Below are 24,175 nucleotides of genomic sequence, written 5' to 3'. Positions count from 1 at the left end.
CTCCCGTCACTTTTTAACCCCCCCACCCCCCCACTTGAACCCCGCTCCACTCCCGCGGTCCGGTGTGAGCCCAACTGCCTTCAGCCCAGAAAGTCTGTAGTCCGGATCCGGGTCCGCACCATCGCGTCCCCGAGCGACACTCCGGAGGGACGGAGTCTGTCCCGGTAATCAGTGGGTGGAAGTGGCTCTGGAGAAGAAAAAAGATGAAGTTTCGGCACCGGAGAGGAGCCCCGGCAGCCCCGCCGGGCGCCGATGCGTTGATGCGTCCGCGGTCTCGGCGCGGAGGGAAGCGCCTCCTGCGCCCTTCTTAATTCCGCCGCTGCGACACGACCGCCGCCCGGGCCGTCCGGATGGAGACGGCGAGAGGCGAGACCGGCCACCTGCGGACCGCGCGTCCTCGCCGCAGGGCGTCGGACCGGCGTCAGACCGGCGATCGGCAGGCTTCGCTCCGGTCCGCGCAGAGGGGGGACGGGGGGGGGACGGGACGGAGAGCCGGGGACGGCGCGCGCGCACGAGGGATAAATGGAGGGGGGGTGGCGAGCGCGCACAGGCTGGCAGAGGAGGTGGGGTGTTCTCCGCCTTTCTCTCTCTCCCTCCCTCTCTCTCTCTCTCCGTCTGTCTGTCTCTCTCTCACTCTCGCTCTCTCTCTCTTTTTTTGTGAAACCGACGTTACGCGCGCTGGGTGGGGGCGGGGCCGGGCTTCGGGCGTGTGCGGGTTCCGGTGGGCCTGTCATTTAATTAGGGTGACCAGGGAGCCATTCGATTTCACAATGATTTTAACTCCGTTCGACGGAACCACATGCGTGACCACAGCAAGTCGTTTCCACACGCAAAGGTGCCGATACGGGAGACTGCGAATCCCGTTCGCCAGTTATTAATTGCCTATTTACTGCTTATGGGAGATTAGTATCGATCACGTTGTTTTCGTATTGAATCGTGTCATATATTTAATGCTGCACGAAAAAAAAAAAAAAAAAAACGGCGAACACATGCAGATTAATAATTCAGGCCTTGTCACACTGCAGATGGACACAGGAAACACAGCGTGGTGTAATTTCCTTTCCGCACAGGCCACCACCGCCTCACCCCCACCTCAGGCTGTGTGTGCTTTTCGCTGACGTTCTCTATCTCAACTCCGGCCACTTATCAATAATAATAATAATCATTACAATTATTTTTGTTCTGCATTCATCGTTATTATGATGTAATACATGCTTTCCTCTCTTACAGTCTTAAGTATAGGAGAGACATTGAGAGTCAGAGTACAGAAACCTGGTGGTAGTGGGTAGTGGCAAGTGGGTAAGACACCCGCCTATGAACCAGAAGACCACAATGTCACAAGTTCAACCGTTGTGTCCCTGAGCAAGACACTTAACCCTGGGTGTCTCCAGGGGGACTGTCCGTGTAACTACTGACTGCAAGTTACTTTGTGAGGGCATCACCCATTCCCAAATGCCCATAGGCTCAATCTTGCCGCATTGTGATTAGTGTAAAAAAGGAACTGCCATCACCCCACCCAATCTTCAGCCCATTTCTCCAGGGTACCTGGAGAAAGCTCATTTGTATTGCGCTCGGGTCACATACTCAACCGAAGTGAAGGCACTGGATCAGAGGAACAAAGGAATACATCAGTATATCGTGCAGTACATGTAACAATAAAATCACCACTAATTGTGACACTGACATTGCATCACATTCTGCAAAGGCTGAAGTAGTGAATTTATGTGCAGAGAGTGCAATGCTCAATCTGGATTGATGAGTTCTAAAACTTGACTTTTTTATCCTGCTCTTTTTTGGTGCTGTTTCAATAATTCATATATATGACACATTGCTTTGATCACTTTTGTAGTGTTGTGATAGACATCTTTAGAAGTCCCTGCTCAGGCTGCCCACATGACTGAAATGGCAAGCAGCAGCACATGATCCAGTTCTACTGACAAAATAAGAAACTGTTTTTATACATTCATGGTGTGAATATATATATATATTGATGTGGTTTACCATGGTTGGTCACCAGATCCCGGTGTGTGTGTGTGTATATATATATATATATATATACACACACACACACACACACACACCGGGATCTGGTGACCAACCATGGTAAACCACATCAAAGTTAAAGTTTCAAGCTGGACATGTTGAGGACTGCTGGGAATTGAAAGACAAACAAATGTATCTATTGACTGGTAGAGTTACCCTGAGATGCTCCTGGAGGACATTCCCTATAGTTGATCCCACTGATAGATTCTTTATTGAGCTCAAGGGAAATTTAAGAATGTCAGTAAGGTAATGTATTTAACGATAGTTTTAAAATCCTTTCCGTGGATTATCCGGTCACCGTGTTGGCTGTATAGAAGACAATTTTATTTGTTCTCAAACTATGTCTTAAATTCAAGGTTACACAAAAATGGAAAAAAGCAATATCATACTTAACATATTATATTTAAGAAATGGTTTTCTCTTATACGTGACAGATATGTTTGCATGAAAGCATATTTAAGTGATCAAAAGTGAGCAAAAAAACAAAAAAGTTCCATGGCACAGAAAACTCCTCTGGTTGCCGTCACTTTGATGGCAGTGGACCAGCTGCATGGCTGTTCCAGCACATGGCACTTGACAGCTGGCCTCACACACACACACACACACCGGTTAAAAGCAGCGAAGCAGGTCGCTGTCATCTGGCCGAGGAGAGAGAGCTATGGAGTGTACTGGCGTGTTGTTAAGGGAAGCATCCCAGATCCCGTCCCAGAGGAGCACTGCTGTCAGGTACACACACACACACAGACCGAACGCTGGCCAAAAAAAGCCTTAGGATAAATGGCTTTTTGAAGGTGTGTGTGTGTGACCCTGATGCTGGGTTAAGTGGGAATGATCCCTCCTGCTCTTGCTCCTTCTCCAAACACGCTGCATTTATCACCTCACTGAGCTCAGCTTGGTGATGTAAGAGGCAGGGGAAGCCCCGCTGCCTACACACAGCCCCCCACCCCCCTTCTGATGGAGTCACGACTGGCGAGTTGATGCTGCAGTGCAGATTCTCCAGCTGGAGGATCTTCGGGTCACGCGCCAGGGACGTGATGTAAGTGCAGACGGGGGAACACGGCCCTGCTGGAGATGCACACGGCCAGATGTTCAGTCTGTTAAAAATCACCTTTCACAGGTAATTCCCTCTCATGGTGCTAAATCCATGAAGTCTATAGTGTCACCATAACGTGGGGGAGCGTGTATCAAAATCACATTATATTTCCATTTATTAATTTATCTGATTCTATAATTACAGGTTCCACCCCCCTGGAACAATATGGAGCCATGATAGCAGCAGGTTTTGTAAAAGTGGGGTTCACAACTGACTTTGAGTGCCAACTGGGACAATACTGTTAATTTGCATAATCTATTTTGCATTAATTATACATCAACCGTATTAACATTTTAATGAATAAAGTAACAAACACACAATGTATTAACTCAATGACATATGTACCATTATTAAATCTATTTTATCGGGACCATTTTCTAAAATGTTCACAATCGAATTTGTCATTATGGGAACTCATTTTATCCGGCACATTTGCAACACTTCACAACGCAATTTCAATTCTCATTCAGGCAATTGCAACCAACCGTTTCTCACACTCTGGTTTCTAATGTGCGCATGCATTTTGCATCAGGTCACGTCACCCGTCAAGTGCTGCACAGCTGAAAACAAGCCTAATTTCGCTATTTTTTCCATTTCACAGGGGTTGAGTTGAGTGTTGTGCATCTCTGAATACTTCGTGTTTAACGTGCCCGAGCCCAAGGGCTAAATTTGTTATTGTTCTGTTATTCTGGCAGGTTGGTGAACCCCCCCCCCCCCCGGTAAGCCTTTTGGCAACTGCAAATGTCAAGTGCCCCCTAGTAGCTGCTTTATGTAATGGCAATGGGCATCCTGACCATGCACCTGTTGTGCCTGCTGCCTATTTCTGAGGATGCTGACAAACCCGCTTCCGTGTATTTATAGCTCCAGTGTCTGCCTGCTTTGCACAGGCCACCTGCTCAAGGCAGAATAAATTAGCCGTTCATGGAGAGGAATTTGTCATGTCTGGCACTGGGGGTTATCCACAGAGAAAGATAATCATTGTAGGCATGTCTCAATCCTTCACAAGGGTTTGGATCCTTCAAGGAAGAGAGGAAGGATGTATATCTTTGCCTGTCATGAACTTTGTCCCCATAAGGATGCAGGTTCCAAATAGAGTCTCTCGTGTCCCTGAGAAAGAGGGACTCTACAGAACACCATCTTGAAAGAAATACACACCTGCTGGGCTTCTAGTCACACCCAACATCCCCCAGTCTGTATTTAAGATGCATGCACAATCACATGTTAAATGTTTTCTAACTTTGTTACCGCCTCACCATATACTGTCGTGGCCAAAGGTTTTGAGAATCACACAAGTTTGCTGCTTCCCTTTTTTATTTTGGCAGTTTGCATATACTCCAGAATGTATTGAAAATGGATCAGATGAAGTCCCTCTTTGTCATTAAAATGAACGTAATCCCCCAAAAAACATTTCTACTGCATTTCAACCCTGCCACAAACGGACCTGCTGAGATCATTTCAGGTGAGAGTGTTGACTAGCACAATTCTGGAGAACAATCTGTCATGCTGATTGAGCAGGCTGGATGCTTTAAAAGGAGGGTGATGGTCGAAATCATTGTTCTTCCTCTGTAAGGCAATGATGACATGCAGTCATCATTGTGTTGCATAAAAGAGCATCACAGGCAAGAAAATTGCTGCTACTAAGATTGCACCTAAGTCAACCATTTATCGGATCACCAGAAACCTCTGGGAGAGAGGTTTAAGTGTTGTGAAGAAGGCTTCAGGGTGCTCAAGAAAGTCCAGTAAGCGCCAGGTCCATCTGCTAAAGATGATTCAGCTGCAGGATCGGGGTGCCACCAGTGCAGAGTTTGCTCAGGAATGGCAGTAGGCAGGTGTGAGGGGATCTGCACACGCAGGGAGGTGAAGACTTTTGGAGGATGACCTGGTGTCAAGAAGGGCAGCAATGAAGCCACTTCTCTCCAAAAAAAACATCAAGGGCAGACTGACATTCTGCAAAAGTACAGGGATTGGACTGCTTATGACTGAGGTAAAAGCATTTTTCTGATGAAAGTGAAGTGAAAGTGAAGTGATTGTCATTGTGATACATAGCACAGCACAATGCACATAAAAAAAGTCCTCTTCTTTTAACCCATGACCCTTAGTGAGCAGTGGGCAGCCATGACAGGTGCCTGGGGAGCAGTGTGTGGGGACGGTGCTTTGCTCAGTGGCACCTTGGCGGATCGGCGTTCGAACCGGCAACCATCTGACTACGGGGGCCGCTTCCTTACCTGCTAGGCCATCAGTACCCGCTGATTAAGCTTTCTGATTGTCTGGGAAAATGATAGATATGATGATATGAGTACTACCATCAGTTGTATCTCATGCCATCAGGAAAGCATCCTGAGACCATTCATGTGTGGGGCTGCTTCTCATCCAAGGGAGTGGGCTCACTCAAAAACCATTCAAGAACAGATTGGTGAATAACAATGCCTTTGCCAACATGATGGAGCACAATGATATAAGGCCAAAGTGATAACTAAGTGGCTCGAGGAACAAAACATTGAAATTTTGGGTCCATGGCCAGGAAACTTGACTTATGGTCAATTCTCAAGAGGCGGGTGAACAAACAAAAACCTACAAATTCTGACAAACTTTAAGGAACACAACTAAACAATCATAAACCAATCATGAGCTTGCACCAAAAGGGCTCGAAAAAGTACTGAGAGTAATGCCTCAGTAGTAGAGAGTTAGGAAGCTAACCTTGATGTAGCGCTGTGTCATATGCATGAGTTTTAAAGACCTGTGCTCCTCCCCATCTCGGGTCAAGTATCTCATATATCTGCTAGTTTGCCGCATAGCTAAAAGAGATTAATTCCATATCCTGGACACAACATCACAGTTCAATAATCAGTCAGTTGCACTGCAGGCAAATTGTTGCACACTCACATCTTAGATTAATTTACACGACAGTATCGAGGTATTGTACAGCCACTTATATTGTGGAGCACTGAGACATTTTATTGAAACACTGTGAAATCAATTAATTCATACATCAGAGGTCAACAAATAATGCTTGTCCCATTTAAAGGCCATGGCCTATGACCTTAAGCTTCAGCTGCTGGTATCATACACACACTACACCCAAGAAAAGAAAAAAATTAAATAAAGGGGTCAAATACATCTTATCTGTCATATTTATATCTAGTGACCATTGATAATGCACTCTGGAATTTACTATCTAACCTCTGTGTGTGTATTTGTACACAATATGTGTGTGAGACAGTTAAAGAATGAGTGAAAAAGTAAGAGGTAAGCTTGTTTAATATCACTTGGCTGACTCAGCATTTGACATGCAGCGTTAAGAAGTCCATGTCGCTGATGGGTGAACTCACTGGTTGAGCTGGTCACTACCTCTGAGAGTTCACCTATATATCAAAACCTGGACAATTTAAAAAAAAGTTACACCACAGATGTTTTGAGTTTTTTTCTTTTTCTCGTTTTAATAGAAAACTTGCACAGTTGGCAATTTCCTTTTTTCCAGTTCCCTGCTTTAATCACACAGAATGGCTCTGAATTCTTCATTCCCACATTGTAAAGTTACATTTTTCTCTTTTTACATTTTTTTAACATGTTTTTTTTTTTCTCATGGTTATACACCACCACCCCACGCCAAAAAAAAAAAAAAAGAAAACTGCAGACAGTTCATGTGACCATGCCAGGGAGAGAGGAGACGGATCTTTTATGTAGCGTAACTAGACTCAACTCTTCTCCAAGGCCTTCTCTCTGTCCCAGTTCTGTTCTGTACCTTCTCGGCTGTATGGAAACTAACACACACCTCCCCGCCTCCCTCCAAGAACAAAAATAAAAAGAACTAAAAGACATGCCCGCCCTCCTCCCACACCTCTTCCTCTATCACGGAGCTGTGGGATGAGCTAGATCAGCTCGACGTTTATCTCCACTCCTCCCTCTCTCTGCTCCTTCCTTCTCCTCTCCTCCTCTCCCTCCCTGTCTCCTCTCTCAGTTTCTCCGGTAGCGGTTTTTGGGCTTTTCCCCACAACCAGTGGCCTCGCAGGAAGTCAGCGTGGGGTTCTTGCCGGAGGTGATGCTGCTGAGGAGGCCTGGCAGGTCCGTGGTGATCGCCCTCTCGATCTTCTCCAGCAGGCAGCCACCCATGTAGGAGCATTGCGATGATAGCTGCTTGAAGCTGCTTATTGGGTTTATGCCAAAGAAGTCACGGTAGGCATCCTTATTGGGCAGGTCAAACTTGCTCACGTTGGTTTTGGCAAGAATGGACTTGAAGATGTAAAATTTGTCAGGCTCTTCCACGATCTCATTGAAGACTAACTCTGGGTCACTGAAGAAGCTCATCTTATCCTTGAAGGTCTGGACATAGCGGTCTACCAACAGAGCATGAATGCGAACACGAATGCCGTGTTGACGGATGAAGGCAATCTTGTTCTCCAGGCGGTTCTCGATCACCTGGTTGAGGTCCTCCAGGAGAGAGATCTCCTCACGCTTAAAGAGCTCACGGCTGGTGTCAGGGGCATAGTCATAGGGCCAGAAGGAGCTGACATAGACACGGGGAGGTTCAGTGACATTGATGAGAGGGGCAAGGCTCCAGAAGAGGGCACCGTAGACACGCATAAGGTCCTGCGTGGCCAGGTTGTCGGCCTTGTTGAGGATGATGCGGATTTGTGACTCACGTCCCTTCAGCTGGCGGAAGAGCATCTCCAACTCCAGGCCGACGTCTAGCTTGGTGGGGTCAAACACCACAAATATCAGGTCTGCGCGATCAATGAACCACTGACACACATCATTAAAGGGGTACCCTGGGTTGGGACAAGAAGAAAAAAATATGTTAAGTATCAATGTCTAGAGCACTCGCAATGGCTTCCAAGACTTTAAGGACCCTCTATACACTAAACCAAACTCAGACTACATGATTTTATGTCATTGCCCATATATGCGTTTAAGCATTTTTGTATGAATTGAACTCCCAGGAATGGGATGCTGAGCTTTCAAGATGATTTTTGAGGTAGTAATTGTACAAACGTGGTCAAAGGTGTTCTCATCATTGCAGACAAGCACAGAGCAGTGCCACAACTGCAGTGCTAATATGTTTCCTGATATAATATGTTTTCCATTTTCACTTTTGCATTTTTTTTTAAAGTGATCATTCCTAACTCAACCCATAGCACTTGTTTTTTTCATCCATCAAGTCCTGCGTCAACTCCTTCCTCTGTCATATGCCTCACGCATATATTAGTATTCGGGTACCTCGAACAGAGACTATGACAACGTGCATTAAGTCAACTTCTGTCTTTTAATGTATGCCCCACCCTTCAACACAAGCCCATATCAACATACTCCACACCCATTGCTGATCAGTTCGAAAGTCATGTAGTCTGAATCTCATCTTAGAGTGATATGCAGGCACTGTTAGCTGACGGTCATTAAAAAGTGTGTGCGTGTGTGTCATTTGAAAACAGATGTCTGTGAAATTGTGGAATTAGTGATGATTATTTAACTTAAATCACATCTAACTAATTGCTTCATCTTTAATTAGTTCTCTGCCATAGCACAATCGCCTTCATCCATCTGGTGGCATCCCTTGAAACTTGTCATCCAGATGGAATCACTCTGGTGATGACATCTCTTTCTAATTAAGGAGAATCCAGTTACTGTATGTTGCTGGAGGGGTCTGGCCAGATATGGCTAGAGAAGAATTGCCGGGATAACCAGTCAGCTGCTTCACACCACGAGCTGTCAGGGGTTCCAGAGACACTAAAGCATATGGGGGCTCTGTGAGAACGTAGGTAGGACAAGGATAAAGGCATATGGGGGTTGACTGAAGGTTGAGGACAACACTTTGCAATGAGTTGAGGTCGGGTGGGTATTAGAGAAGATAGAGTGACTGAGTAAAGATTGATGGTAACTGATTTATGGATTAGTTGAGACTGAGCAGGTATTGGAGAGTCAGGGTTTAGTTGGGCTGACTAAAGATTGAGAAGGACTGAGGGTTAGGATCAATGCAGAAGGCTTTGTGTGGAGTGAGAGGTCAGCTCAGGACTAATCTAGCTTGGAGATTGGTGAGGAGCTTGTTAGAGAGTGAATGAGTATAGAAGAGGTTTTAGTTAAGTATCACTTGGGCTTGAATGACAGTGGGAGTAGGCCAGGATCGACTATAGTTGTTGAGAGTACAGTGAGAGTGCTTTGAGGTCTAAGTGAAAGACAGTGACAGCTAAAGCACAGTAAAATGAAACTTGAATGAGGTGTAAGTAAGCATTTGTTACCTCTCTCCTGCTGTTTGCGGTTCTCAATGATTCCAGGTGTGTCCACAAACGTGACCCTTTCCAGGAGCTTGTGGGGCATTTCAATGCCAACCAGTTTCTCTAGGAAGTTTTGTCCAAACTTTTCCAGTGGAGAGAAGGAGCGGGAGCTGTCGGCCGCCATCACAATGCCCTCAATGGAGCGAATTTTATCGCCATGCATAATCACTGTAAACTCTGAGGTAGTGGGCTCAGCGCCTGCAGAGAAATTAATGTATGTATATGAATATATATAAACAAATAAAAATAGACTCTGCTCTGGAATGTGCAATATATACAGAGGAGATATATTGTGATTCACAAAGCTAACATTGACATTGTGTAAAGGTCTGACAAAGATCCAGGACTCACCTGTATAGAGCTGGTATGGCGTGTCCTGGAGTCCAAGCAAATAGTTGATCATGGAAGACTTGCCTACACTCCAAGGCCCCAGAAACAGCACCATGGGCTTAGACGTGATCTCCCCATCTGAAACGCACAAATAAACACACATTGAGATACAATAGTTGTACATATCAGGTTCATGGAATTTGTGATAAGTTTTCAAGGATAAACATTTTACTGAATACTCATAACTTTAATTGCCTGATGTTAAAAATGTAATACAATCGACACATTCAATTTTGGAAAAACTATATTGTTTTGTTGGAATTTGGAACATTGGTGCCCTTTCTACTGATAGGATTTTGCTGTGCCATTGCTGAATTGATTTAAATGATCAAAAGAATCAAATATCAAACTCTTCTTTTTAACACTTTGACCACAGGCCATGTGAATCCAAGCATGTTTAGCACTGCGGTGAAGCTGGAAAGTTCCTCTCGCAACATGGCCGTTTTGATCTCAACGAAACAAAACCCATCGGCGCCCCCTGCACATGGGAAATGGGAACAGCAAGCAACAGGTTGCAGCAGAATAATCCGAATGGCATGCAGCACACACAATGAGACATGGTGAAATTACTAGCAGTTTACTACCGATGTGAGAGCTCTAACAATGCACAAAAAGTGACTATGGAGGACAAACAGACAAACTTAGCAATGGCAAGAAATGAAACAGTGATGATAAATGGCAGAGGAGAAGGATGGCGTGCAGTGTGGTACAGGAAATGGGAGAATGCTCGGGTTGTATGTCGAGATTTCCTTTTTTGTTGTTTACTTGCATTTACAGGCTCAAAACTAGAGAAATACAATGGGCCAACATCACTTTACACACACACAAAGGCTCACACACAGAAACACTAATGCATGTGTCTCCACTACTTGTGCGTATGGAATATGTATAACATTCCCAATGTTTTGGTACACAGCCCTGCTTGTTCTTAATGGATTAGTACAGAATGTAGTGTGTGAATTAGATCGTGAATACTGAAAGCTCACAGTGCGTGTTAATTCACCATGGAATGAGCAGCAGATTCTGTTACATGGCTGGATGTGTCACCCAATATTCAGAATGGACCAGTGGGAGGATGGCAGCCCAGAGGTGTTTGCGGGTGTGTTGAAGGAGGGTGGTGGGGTGAAGGAGGGAGGGTCCACAGACCCGGGCAGTAGGCAGCGCCATGCATGTGCGCAGACCTGGGGAGCAAATAGGATTTATTTCCTTTCCGATTCTTGCCTGCACTTGATTGAGTTTGCCGGACAGGCTCAGTCAAGTGCTGAAAAATAATCCAGAAAGCAAATAAATGCTACCTGAAGCCAGGTATGCATGCAAGAGCCTATTTCTACCCACCTGTGGCCGAGTCACCCAGCGTTCTTCCAGGATAGGCTGTTAGGTGGGCGATGAAGTGAAAGGGTGGGGAAAGGAGAGCGACAGGTGAAATGAAGAAGGAAGGGGGAAAAAACAAGATGGAGAAAGGACTGCACACTTTTGTCTGAAAGCGGACTGAAGTGTGGGGTAGTGAGATGGTGGATTAGGTCCGGAAATGGCTTTTTTGTTAACCTCAGAGCCATTTAATGAAAAAAGCTTTGTTTTTTTAGATTAAAAATAATAAATAATCACTATATAACGACAGATGCACCTTTCCCTGATATCGGCAAATTTATTAATACTAACATACAAATTCCCAGGAACAGAACAGAGATTTATTTACCGCTAAAGTAAGTAAAAAGCATTTCTTCAAAAAAATGTTTTTGTTTTCTTTCATAACAATTCTACACCAATAAAGAAAGTGAAGTGATTGTCACATGTGATACACAGCAGCACAGCACACAGTGCACACAGTGAAATTTGTCCTCTGCATTTATCCCATCACCCTCAGTGAGCAGTGGGCAGCCATGACAGGCGCCCGTGGAGCAGTATGTGGGGACGGTGCTTTGCTCAGTGGCACCTCAATGGCACCCAGGCGGCTCAGGATTCGAACCGGCAACCTTCTGATTACAGGGCTGCTTCCTTAACTGCTAGGCCACCACTGCCCTACATGACTACATGATTAACTTGTTTAATAGCCAGTGTGAAAGCACATTTTACTTTTGGAGGCGCTAAACTGAACACAACCTGTTGGGAGTGCTCATGAGTGTGAGAATTCTGAAATCAATGCATTGATAATCTGTCTGCATGTTTGGTGTGGCAGCTGATGTGGTCCTGAGATCAAAGAAAATGGATGGAAGGGGAGGAGGAAGGGAGGAGCATGTCAGAAATAATTACACAGGGCTGGGTGGGTAGTTAGTTCCTCCTCTCAGACCTTTCTTGTTTTAATCTATTTAACTCCTGAAGACATACTTCATCTGACATAAACGAACACTCCCCAGATGCTATGTCTATTGCAGCTATTACAGCACCCACACTGTTGTCTGTTTTCTCTTTGTTACTTAGATAACCAGATGGCAAGATAAATGCAGTTTTCCAATACTCAGTGTCTTCGACACCATATTTCTGGTTAGTCTACATTCTATATTAGCTAGCATGGATTACAATTCGAAAAAAGCATAGCTGTCATGTCCTGGAAATCAGGTCTGATTGGCTCATTCACTACGAAAGTGTTGTGGAGTTCAGAAAAGTGTGCAGAGGCAAAAAAAAAAAAAAAAAAAAAGTGACATCAGCACATCTTTGACCAGAGATGGCAAACGTGAGCAATAAATGAATGAATGGATTTAGTATATTCTACTCTGTGTTTGAGCTCCTGGGAATGCTTGGCTTCACATGTTAGACACAGTCGTTTTATATCTAAACTCCAGCCATCGTCTAGTGTATTCACTTTACAACTGTGAGAGTGGTTGTCAAGAATCCTCTACAAATGTTCCAGCGCGATTGTTTAAACCACGTTAACTGAGCTGTTATTTTACAATAAGTGCTTGATAAGTCTGGGGGTTAGTTACCATGCTTGGCCACTGGAGGGCTATCTCATTACACAGGTTAGGCAGCAGGGTATCCCAACAAGAACCCTAACAATGGGATGTATGCTGTAAGTTGGTATACAAAACCATACGCCAGGCCCAAAGAGTGTGAAAATACTGTTTGAAGACCGAATGAAAAAATATCTTTCTGCTGAAAATGCAATATGGACGATTTTCCAGGGTTGAGGAGTAACCAGTGGCGACCTCAGAGTCTAACACAATGGGGTGATGAGACAGGATGGGGCATACCTGAGATCTCATGCTGTCGCAGCTCATTGTACTTGTAGGCCTGTTCCATTGGCTTAATGGAGGAGTGGTAGATCTTCCTCAACTTCTGCAGGGCAGCTGAGAGAGGGAGCAGAGTAAGCACAGTAAACTCTGGATGCGTGAGGACGTCCTTTTTTTGGAAGACAATTTCTCAACCAAGCATGCACAACTTGCCCATCTTCCAAGAGTGCACACCCAAATGCACACACCTGCATAGTGTCCAGCGTTATCTTCTGAGGCAAGCCTCAGGGTGTCCTCAATGTGTGAGCGGTCTCTCAGGATGGACGAGAGCACATCCTCCTCTTCCTCTGTTGGAAGTCATGAGTGGATTAGAATCTCAAGCATAAATTTCATTCAGAATTCCCTTTAACGGGGATTAGGGTAATTGCACTGAATGGAATGTAGAATTCTCGACTGTACTCAGCAGGGATCAGAAGCTAGTTGCCATGATGAGACAGGTGTACTAAAACCAGCAAACGTCCTCATTGAAATGTACTGCACTGTCAACCATGCGGGACACTTAAGCCAAAACATTTTTAGAGCATATACAGAAAATTCATCACTCGACAAAGACTAAAGACAGAAAAGACCTTTCACAACATCAAAACAGTAGCGCTTTGGCCAGAAAATCATGCATCCAATCAAGCCAATCATCCAATGACCAGAGGTTTGCCTTAGGTGCACCAACCACAGTAAAGATCATCCAGCACTGTTTAGTTCACTGTATAACCACCCAAAAACTTTCTCTAGGCTGTGCTGTTGCCAGGTTTGGGAAAATGAAACATCCATATTGAAGAAGAAGAAAGAAAGAAAGTGAAAGAAAGAAAGAAGAAAGAGAGTGAAGTGATTGTCACGTGATACACAGCAGCACAGCACACAGTGAAATTTGTCCTCTGCATTTAACCCATCACCCTGAGTGAGCAGTGGGCAGCCATGACAGGCACCCAGGGAGCAGTGTGTGGGGACGGTGCTTTGCTCAGTGGCACCTCAAACCACGAACCTTCGGATTACGGGGCCTCTTCCTTAACCGCTAGGCCACCACTGCCCCACAATGCCATTGGTTATCAATAACCCTGTGCTTGTTGATGTGTGTATCATAATGACAACTTGTCACTTTTCCAGAACTAATTTCTGATTAAGGTCTAATTTCTGATTAGTACAGGAAGTACGCATGAAAGTTAGAAACCATAGTTGTTTGTTTTTTGGTCGAATCAATCATATATCTGGCAACACAGCTAAATAATTATAGTGCCATGGTCTATCCTCTGAGCAGTGAGTGGCATAAATAAATGCTCTGCATCTCAGGCCTCCATGCTCTTTGGGTGACTCCTCCAAATTTAGACCTTAGTTCAGTGCCCATACTCAATTCCCATGGTGCCCATGATGCCAGCCCTCTGTGCTCCGAGCAGCAGACATAAATGGAAAAAACCACAGGCCGCTCTGTTGCTTTATCACTGATTCTCTTCAGAAATGGACAAAAAGGGGCAAGACCAGGGTTGATGTATGATCACAGGCTTGATTTGTAATGACACTCATTGTTCAGATGGCACGTTAGAGCACAATCTAAAAATAGGTAACAAAAGAGGAGTCTATTTATGAGCAGTTGCCATGGTCTCGCAAAGGTGGGATGGACAGAGTCTGAGGGACTCCCCAGTTCATAACACCCCCAAAACAGGGAACAACCGTCTCCCTGCAGCAATCGGAGGTCATGGGCTTGTCAGGGGTGTCTCCTTATCGTGTGTACTCGACTTGCGCCTGTCAATCTTCACTCAAGGCAGGGACAGCACTAGCACTGACTCTGACTGAAGCGTCATTGCAGAACAGGTTCTGTGTTTTCAGCGTGGAACATTCGTTGTTGTTGTAGTTGTAATTGAAACTGTGATTGGTTGTGCTTATTGATGCTTGGTTATCTGTTGTTATGGTCATTGTGTTGTAGTTGTTGAGTATGCCCGTGCTGCAGTTTCTGAAGCTCTGTGCCAGTTGTGTCTTTTGTGTGTGTGTGTGTGTGTGTGTGTGTGTGTGTGTGTGTGATGTGGTGGTTGCTGGGCACGAAGCATGGCTCACGTCTAAATTTAGACATAGTCGGCAGATCGCACTGATTCACACCTCCATAACCTGGGAGCATGGAGGATTTCTCACGGCCAGAGATTCCAGACAGAACTCAGGAGCTATAGTGTGTGTTTGGGGCGCAGCGCGTGCACATGCGCCGCTCTGCATTTAAGACCATGATGTTAGAAATGCTGACAAGCTCGGCCAACTGAGGCGGAAGCTTCGTCTTGCACAGAGCTTTAGCAGATGACTGGCAGGCAGCACATTTTCATCCATGCCATTCAACATTTTGAAAGAAGGTCTGCATTCCGCTATCGCATGCCAAAGAAATGTAATTTGGGGAAAATTTACTAAAAATCCAAACATACAGACTTTACAGGCTTTATTTTCATCTGACCTGTAATACAGACCTATAAATTCCAAAATCTTTCATCGAAAAAAAAAATGTGAGAACACATGGCAGCCAAAATAGCACTCAAGCAATACAGCTATGAAGCAGCTTTCTGTAAAAGAAATTAATATTGTTTAATATTCTCTTTTAAAATCCAAATTACAATATTAGTGAGAGCTGGCTGTGATAGTATGGATCGTTAGTGACTCGGTCCACTTGAAGCCACAATACAATAATTGACTGCTTAATATGTAAAAAAGAAGGAGATTAAAATGTCCCCTTTCATAAAGAGTTAAAGCGATCCCTACTGAACTACTGAATTATGGTATATTTTTTACATTAACCGTGATTGTAAAAGTGCATGTCATTTTGTTTTTTGTTGTTTCCCTCTGTACCTGTTATTTCACTTCCTGTATTTGGCTCTTCTGCCTCAGAACTATCAGTGGGACTGTCTCCACCTTTGTAGGAAAAGAGAACAGCCATTTAATCTCACTTACTTGTAGGTGTAAAAAAAAGTTTCTTCATTTCGATAAATGTTTTTGGTAGGTGAACTGTACACATTAATATAAATGTATACATTGGCACATTAAAAGCCTTAAATGTTTACTCTAATTTATTGATATTTCCCCTGCTGTACCTGTCATTTCATTCTCTGTACTTGGTTGAACGTGGAGTGTCACCTCTGGGTCAGAACTAGCACTGGGGATGGGATTGTCTCCATCTTGTTGGGAAAAAAAGAGAAAAGCTTTTTAAGTCTGTTTCCATGCAGTTTAAATGTTTTTAATGTTAAATGTGATAGACTAATCATGTCATGGCAGTGCCTTTTGAGCTCAAGTACTTTCACTCTTTGCATGTAATGTGTTTCTTATGGGGAAGTCATTAACCAAAAAGTAATAAACAGTTTTAAATATACTCTTCACTATCAGCTGATCTGGATAACTGTGCCCACTATCTGTCTCAGATGCACTCTGCACATGCGCAGACCCAGCCCTGATTCTAGAAAGAACCGGAATGTAGCTAAGAATGACTCTCAGCTGTAGGGGATCCATCTTACTGTCTGGCATTAAGCACCCCCTCTACCCTTCGAAAGACCCTCTCCTACCCTTCGCCTGTTACGCTAAAGTGGAAGCCACGTGGAAGTAGCTGGGTCTTCCCAGAATGCTCATGTAACCTAACCTTGTCCAGCCCGGGACGCTGAGCCAGACACAGATGAATATCGGCCAAGTTCTGGAATCTGATTATCACTTATCAGGATAACACAACCACTGGGCCATATTTATATACACCTACACACCGGCCTGCAGCACACTCAGAACAACTAAATATGTAATTTAAGATGGTTATAGAGAGCACTATAGACAAAGACTGAGTCAGCGAAGATGCACCAGCCCTGTACCTGAAGAGCAGAGGAATGACTGTGTTTGAAAGCAGTGCCACAGAGAAACTGTATCCTACAGGGAGTAGATTGGATAAAGCCATTCTGTCTCGTTGTGTTATTTCTTATGTTGCATGATTAACATACAGCTTACTAATATAGAAATGTGGTGGAATGAGTTATAATTATAAATAAAAAGTTATAATCAGTGTATTATATCTGCACAACAACTAATCAAGCACAATCAGTGAACGTTGGTTTAAACTGGACCAACCTGTATTCCATGTAATGAGAAAAGGCAATGGTATTTAAATATGCTTGACCTTTGACATTGTTCAGTGACCTATGGCATTAGAGGTGACTCACTTCTGCAAGAAGAAGCCAGGTAATTAGAACCAATCCAGTTCTGCTCTACTCATTTCCTTAAAAAACAATATTAATGAGACCCCAGTCATTTTTCAGCTTAGGACATTCATGACCAGAATAGAAGCTAAACTGAGCTCAATTCATAGTGAGGAAGTGTTGGGTACCCACAGTGGACACAGTTAACCCTGACAGCACCAGGTGGGTTTGTTCTTTCAGTCCGTTGCCAGGCAACCAAGTTCCATTTGGGTAACACATGGTTGAAGTAATATTTAGACAGAACTCCAGCAGCTGTGGGATAATGGGTAAATTACATGATGCTGGGGAATGCTGGGTAGGAAGTAGGGTGTCAGTCCCGACTGAAGAATAGGTTAAAGGGGAAATCAGCTTTAAATCACAATTTCTGCTGTCTTCTGAAATTCAGCGACATTTCAATCGAAGATTTTTTTTAATGGGAGTTTTTTTCAAATAGACACAACTGCTTACTGATAATTAATGAATACATTTATTAGCAAACATACACCTGCATCATTCAGTGGAGGTCTGGAATGGGCCTAGCAATCTATACAATATGAGTATTCATTAATAATAACTGCATTTACTTACTCACTCACTATCCATAACCGCTTATCTTAATGCCGGAGCCCATCCTGGGACACTATTCACACACAAGTCACTCACACCTTGATTGAGAGTCAACATTCCATATAGTGTGCATGCCTTTGGGTGGCGGGAGGAAACCAGAGAGCTGTGAGGAAACCCACGCCAACAAGGGGGGAGCATGAAAACATAAAGCTGGAGCCGGAAATCAAACTCCTGACCATGTGACCCACAGCAGTCACTGTTAAACAGAAATACAAGACTGTGTTCTGCTTTGCTGTACCCAATATGTAAATTAGATTAACATGATTAATGAGGTGAGTTTTGAGAAGAGGGATTTAGTGTTCACACAAACACGTACACTTGTGACAGGGCCAGGGGAGTTCCTCTGAAGTCTGCTGAATGGTCTACAAGAAAACATGAGCTACAGTAGAAGTAGAATTTCATCAAACAAGTTCACTGCTGCAGTCGGAAATTAAACCAAGTGCTCTACAAATAAAAGTGGCAAGCGTTTAAAATCTTACTGTCAAGTTTTGCCTGAATAAAGGTTGCTGAACTAAGCTGAGCAAATTGCTGACTAATATGTACTAAAGACTGTCTTTTGATTAATTTAATACACCCCTCATTACAGTTGGGGCCTGTGTCAGCAAGCTATTCAGGGCAGTTTGGTTGAAGGGGGTTGGTTGCCATGTTTTAGAACAAATATAGCTCCACAGTGGCAGAGGGCCTGATTCACAAATGACAATTGTTTCATTGAGTCTATGGTTTTGTTAAAAGGGAAATTTATACAAATATACAACTGAATAATATAAATACTCACGTTATCTTCACTGTAACTGAGTATGAATTATCGCATGAATTTGACATGACCTTGTGCATAGGGATTGACACCATTTGAGATTTCAATGGAAGCTTTGCTAAGACTCAGTTTCATGGGATTAAAGACTAAGCAACCCCACCAGCCACAGAACCGTACCAGGTGGAATTGTCTCTGTGGGAAAGGCTGTAGGGGACATATGAGATCATTTTTAGGATGTGGCAGAAACGTCATGGCAGGGGTACACGGGACTTGCATGGCCTTTCGAAAGGCACAAGGTCACCTTGAATGAGCGACTCATCTGTTCTTACAACTTTCTTTTTTTTTGGCACGGCATCCCAGGGTTCCATGCAAAGGGGTATTCTGTGCCACATGCTAAACCATCATGCAGTCTTCTGACTGCAACAAATGAGAATAGCAATGAGAATAGCATCAGCAGAAGCATGGTAGTGATGGATGCTGTGATTAAATCATTAGAGCTACAACAGGCCCAAAAACCGATCAACAATTAGTCTACACAATCAATTTGGTCAAGAAGGACAAATTTCCAGTGCTAGGTCGGAATATGAAAACTCACTACAGAACTAGAGGATCTTGTAAACCAGCAATACGCCAGATAACATGAATCATCAAACTAGGATTGAAGTGTTTTTTTGCAAGAGTCGCAGAGACGCAACAAGAGTTTAAGAGTTATATCTAACTTGCCGACCACAATGAAAGACAATGAACTCGGCAGTGTGACCCCTAGCATTGAAGCAGAAATGTGTAGCCCAACCAACATAGCTGATCATGCACATCTAGCACTGGGCTAAATGTAACACAATGATCTCAAATCCCCAAGCGAAGGTGCTCCACGCACAGTACATAGTTATTTGTGGCTGGGGAGGTGGGGGCGTACAGTTGGTTACCCAGAATGGAACATGGCCTTTAACCCTGGAGTGAGCTGACTGGTCAGCAGCAGATTGGCCAGGAGTCCACGAAAAATGTGCAAACCAAGTCCACACACGTACTCCAGTGCCCAGCTGGTACTATACATCATTCCCAGCATGCTTTGCACTTCTTGTTGTTTGTGTTGACAGCTGATTTGTGACCACAGGGTGGTCATCAGACAACTCTTTGTACACTTTGAGCACATTTAGATGGAAATTCCCACCAGAAACTCATGATTGTTCCACCATTCTCCTCCTACCATGAAGCCAACACTTATTCCTTATGTTTCACCACCGTGAAGGTAACTTATCACTCCAGCGCTGCAAACAACTCAGCATTTCAACAACCCTAGTCACGGAGCATCTTCCTGCACTGAAAACATGAACATTTGACACTGATATCTTCACATGTCTAAAAGAGACTGTTCTGCACAGGCCGTCCACCCTCCTTTCCTCCAGCGGAGGGGCTATCTGGTGTATGCGGGGGTGCCAGGCTCAGCCTCACAGTCGCCGGCTGGAGACCCCCATGCTGGCGGGCAACCCCGCCTTACCCGATCGCACATGGCCCTATAAGGGAACAGGGAGTGTGTGGGTGGTGTGACAGTGCAGGAAAAGAGCAGCTGTAATGCCGGGGTGGGGAGGGCGGGCAGGAACAGGACGGCCTTACAGCAGCTGGTGTCTCATTACAGGACGTCTGATGGGCCTGTGAGGAAGGCCCAAGGACAGGCAAGGGTACTGCATGCTAACCGCTAACGCTTGGTGACCGCCCTCGGGCTGTCAACCCGGGGGGTTTAAACCCGGCAAACAGGTGTTACATCAGTGAGAGACAACTTATGGATCACATGCGCAATGGCCAGGTAATATAGAAACATGTCATGCAACAATTGCGTAAACAGTTCAACGATGCTAATTTGTCTTTTTTGTGTGTAACTGAGTCTGTGTGCGTTTGTTTCCATCAGCTGGTGCCATGCTACTGGACAACTGATATGCCACAAACACACATATACTTATACGTATACATATACATCTAAACATACATATACATATACACACATGCATAATTATTAAAGAATGTGAGAACAATAATTTCAGCACTGCATTAGATTACATTCTGCTTTCAGTAAAACTCATTGTGTGTCTTGAGGGTAGGTTTTATCTGAACCTTGATCTGAACAGAACTTCTGTTTTTGACCGCACACACACAAACTTCAAACACACAATTGATCTTCTATGGCCAAAATCACACAAGTGACAGTGACATCCAACAGCCCCCAGAGAGCAGGAACGTGCAAATGCCGCCCCTCCAAACAGATGGTACATTTATACCTTGAGTTCATTCCCCCTTACCAGCCCGACACTCTGCCAGCTTTATCACGATTCAAACACGTCTACCTCTCATCTGAAGATATGTCTCAATGAGCAAGTCCACCTCATGAACAGTAGCTCTCACCTTTTCTCTTTCGCTCTCGCTCTCACACACACAAACATACACACCTACAATCCCTCCTATTCCCTGTATATAATTATCATGCGAGTCCTGGGGGTAAGGGTGACATTACCTGCGCTGGTAAAAAGCAGCAGAGACAGGAAGCAGAGGAACGAGACAAAGACCTTCATTTTGCTGCCAGGAGACCGCTCATAGCTCCACACTCTTTATATATATCAGCCAGGAAAGGTCAAAGGGCACGAGTCCATCCTGGGATTGAGGGGTGGGGTCTGGCATGGATGAGGCAAATGTGTCTGGGGAGGTGACAAAATTTCAGTGTCGGTGGAGGCAGGGGGGCTGGGTTCGGTGCATTATTACAAGAATACTATACATGTGTAAAATGAAACTATGAGCTTGCGTATCGGTAAGGAGCAAATTTTTGAGTGAACTTTTTTGCATCAGGTAACACTAAGTGTGTAACTCCTATTTGTGAAGCGGTGAGTGTGTAAGTGTGTGTGAGTTTTTACGCTGTGACTGTGGAACACAGCTGACGGCCTCACTTTTATGAAAACACATGACACTGATGTCATCATTACTTTCAAACACACACAACACATCTGCCATAGTGCAAATGACTTAATATGAATCAACAAATTACTTTACTCATCATTGTTACTTATTTTCTTATTTTGTCGTACTGCTTTTCTGCTAACCCAGGTTTACTGAAGTCAAGAATTTGGCTTCTATGAAAACAAAAACAATACAACATATTTGGAGTACCTTGTTCATGTAACACAATGGGAAATGTGGTTTGTGGCAAAACCATCTGCCCCTTAGAGAACATCCATTTGTCACTGATCAGTCATATGACCACTGGAGCGAGGTGGTGTTAACATGCACTCAACAAATGAACTATACAGGATGGTAGTAGCCTAGTGGGTGACACACTCGCATATGAACCAGAAGACCCGCTTACTACTATTGTGTCCCTGATCAAGACACTTAACCCTGAGTTGCTCCAGGTGGGGGACTGTCCCTGTTACTAGTGAACTACTTGTAAGTCGCTCTGGATAAGGGCGTCTGATAAATGCTGTAAATGTAAATTAAAAATAAATGACATGTAGCAGTTATCTGTTTATATACATTCAATTGAGCTTCCAGTTTCTGAAGAATTGAAACAACATCTTGAAGTTATCTACAAGAGCTGAAGCCCCCTAGTGAGTGATCTGGGTCCCCCATCATCATTCTCAGGATCACTATATGCACTGAAATGCACTGATAGAACATATAAAATAAATATACAGTACAGGCCAAACGTTTGGACACATCTTCTCATTCAATGTGTTTTCTTTATTTTCATGACCATTTACGTTGGTAGATTCTCACTGAAGGCATCAAAACTATGAATGAACACATGTGGAGTTATGTACTTAACAAAAAATGTGAAATAACTGAAAAACATGTTTTATATTCTAGTTTGTTTTGCTCTGATTACTGCTTTGCACACTCTTGGCATTCTCTCGATGAGCTTCAAGAGGTCGTCACCTGAAATGGTTTTCCAACAGTCTTGAAGGAGTTCCCAGAGGTGTTTAGCACTTGTTGGCCCCTTTGCCTTCACTCTGCAGTCTAGCTCACCTGTACTGTATAAGTTCAGTGATCTTCCCACAAGACTGTCAAATAGTAATAGTGACACAAAGGGTTATACCATCAAAAATGGTAATTAAAAGGGTTGCCGTTATAATTCTGATGAACAGTCAGTAGAATTCTCTATTCTGTTTTAGGTAGATTTAAGTGTAAACTATGTAAACCAATTAACTGCTTTATATGTTGATTGATGTGTCAGTGAGTAGCTGTAAAATAATTTGCAGTGTGTACATCACTTTTGTATTATCAAATACCATACTGCACCATTTTGCACCACATTGTATATGGTACCTCAGATATATTTTGTTATCAGGTAGTTGGTCTATGGTTTCTCCGTATATGGTGACTCTGCACAACTGTGACACCAACACAATATTTGTTCTTTCTGGTTGCCTTCCACCTGCTAAACCTAATAATAGAAAAAATGTAAAATTGCTGTAAATCAATAATATAGGAACAATGGTATAATCTGAAACCGTTTGTCTTTTAACAGTGGCAGTTAAAACCTGGAATCCTCCAAGCATACAAGTGCACATTCTCTGTCAGAAAAACTCACTAATACACTATTAATACACTACACTATTACACTAATACACTATACACTAGGGTGGTAGTAGCCTAGTGGGTAACACACCCACCTATGAACCAGAAGACCCAGGTTCAAATCCCACCTACTACCATTGTGTCCCTGAGCACGACACTTAACCCTAAGTTGCTCCAGGGGGGACTGTCCCTGCAACTACTGATTGTAAGTCGCTCTGGATAAGGGCGTCTGATAAATGCTGTAATTAAGTAGTTTAATATGCATGTACGTACCTAATTAACTTATTTGCCAAAATGCATTAAGTAATTAGCATAAGCATGACTAATTAAGTAACTATGGTTTTATAAAGCGTTGTAAAACAATGCACAGGAAACATTGCTTACGGCACATGCGCAGTACGACGTATAAATAAAAGCCGACTTTTGGAATCTTTAGTTACCTAATTATTTCCTCAGAAAAATCGAACTAAGGCATGCAGAATCACACTAGACAGGTTCAGGTACCCCAGTGGGACCCATGACAGCAATGACCCTGATAGTACCAAGGTCAAAAAACGTCCAGTTCTTCCCGGCTGTCTGATAGCACAAAATACACATTAACCTGACTCAGATGCAGGTGTCATGGTTGCAGTGAAAAGTGAAGTGATTGGCATTGTGAAACTGTGCAGCACAGCACAGTGACACAACGAAATGTGTCCTCTGCATTTAACCATCACCCTTGGTGAGCAGTGGGCAGCCATGAAAGGCGCCTGGGGAGCAGTGTGTGGGGACGTTGCTTTACTCAGTGGCACCTTCCGGAACTGTGCTGGTTTAGACAAACCGGCAACTTTCTTACAGGTCCATTTCCTTACCTGCTAGGCCATCCACTGGCCCTGCATCTTTAAAGCTGTCCTATTGTGGTCTGTCGTCATGGCAAGGAAAGCAGGACGCATACGCAGCAAATTTAATACAAAAACCACAAGACAGGGTAAAACAATTACCAAACAACGACCCGACAGAGAACAGGGCAGCTTTACAAATGCATACAGACGAGAACAATC

The 24,175-nt window shown here is 43.9% G+C and overlaps 1 protein-coding gene across 2 annotated transcripts; it reads right to left on the bottom strand.

Annotated features, from left to right (window-relative positions):
- Nucleotides 1–6,546: 6,546 nt before the first annotated feature.
- On the bottom strand, nucleotides 6,547–21,173 carry srl (sarcalumenin). Of its 2 annotated transcripts, XM_028985602.1 has the most exons (9): nucleotides 21,082–21,173; nucleotides 16,076–16,159; nucleotides 15,834–15,896; nucleotides 13,208–13,306; nucleotides 12,981–13,076; nucleotides 11,128–11,163; nucleotides 9,754–9,870; nucleotides 9,367–9,600; nucleotides 6,547–7,902 (listed from the first exon to the last, which is right to left on the bottom strand). In XM_028985602.1, exons 1-9 carry the CDS (start codon nucleotides 21,137–21,139, stop codon nucleotides 7,091–7,093), a joined length of 1,599 nt encoding a protein of 532 aa, XP_028841435.1. In that variant the 5' UTR covers nucleotides 21,140–21,173; the 3' UTR covers nucleotides 6,547–7,090. The 2 variants fall into 2 exon arrangements, with proteins under 2 accessions (XP_028841435.1, XP_028841436.1); XM_028985603.1 differs by lacking the exon at nucleotides 11,128–11,163.
- Nucleotides 21,174–24,175: the final 3,002 nt, after the last annotated feature.

This window comes from Denticeps clupeoides, chromosome 7, assembly GCF_900700375.1.
Source record: "Denticeps clupeoides chromosome 7, fDenClu1.1, whole genome shotgun sequence".
NCBI lineage: Eukaryota > Metazoa > Chordata > Actinopteri > Clupeiformes > Denticipitidae > Denticeps > Denticeps clupeoides.
This window is presented reverse-complemented; position numbering and strand designations above follow the sequence as displayed.

What these genes read in the sequence shown, in the direction of transcription:
- srl (XM_028985602.1), bottom strand. Translation starts at nt 21,139, where the DNA reads ATGAAGGTCTTTGTCTCGTTCCTCTGCTTCCTGTCTCTGCTGCTTTTT. An exon ending in GCCATACCAGCTCTATACAG is followed by an intron (nt 9,601 to 9,753) that starts GTGAGTCCTGGA and finishes ATTTCTCTGCAG; the next exon opens with GCGCTGAGCCCACTACCTCA. An exon ending in CCGCAAACAGCAGGAGAGAG is followed by an intron (nt 7,903 to 9,366) that starts GTAACAAATGCT and finishes GTCCCAACCCAG; the next exon opens with GGTACCCCTTTAATGATGTG.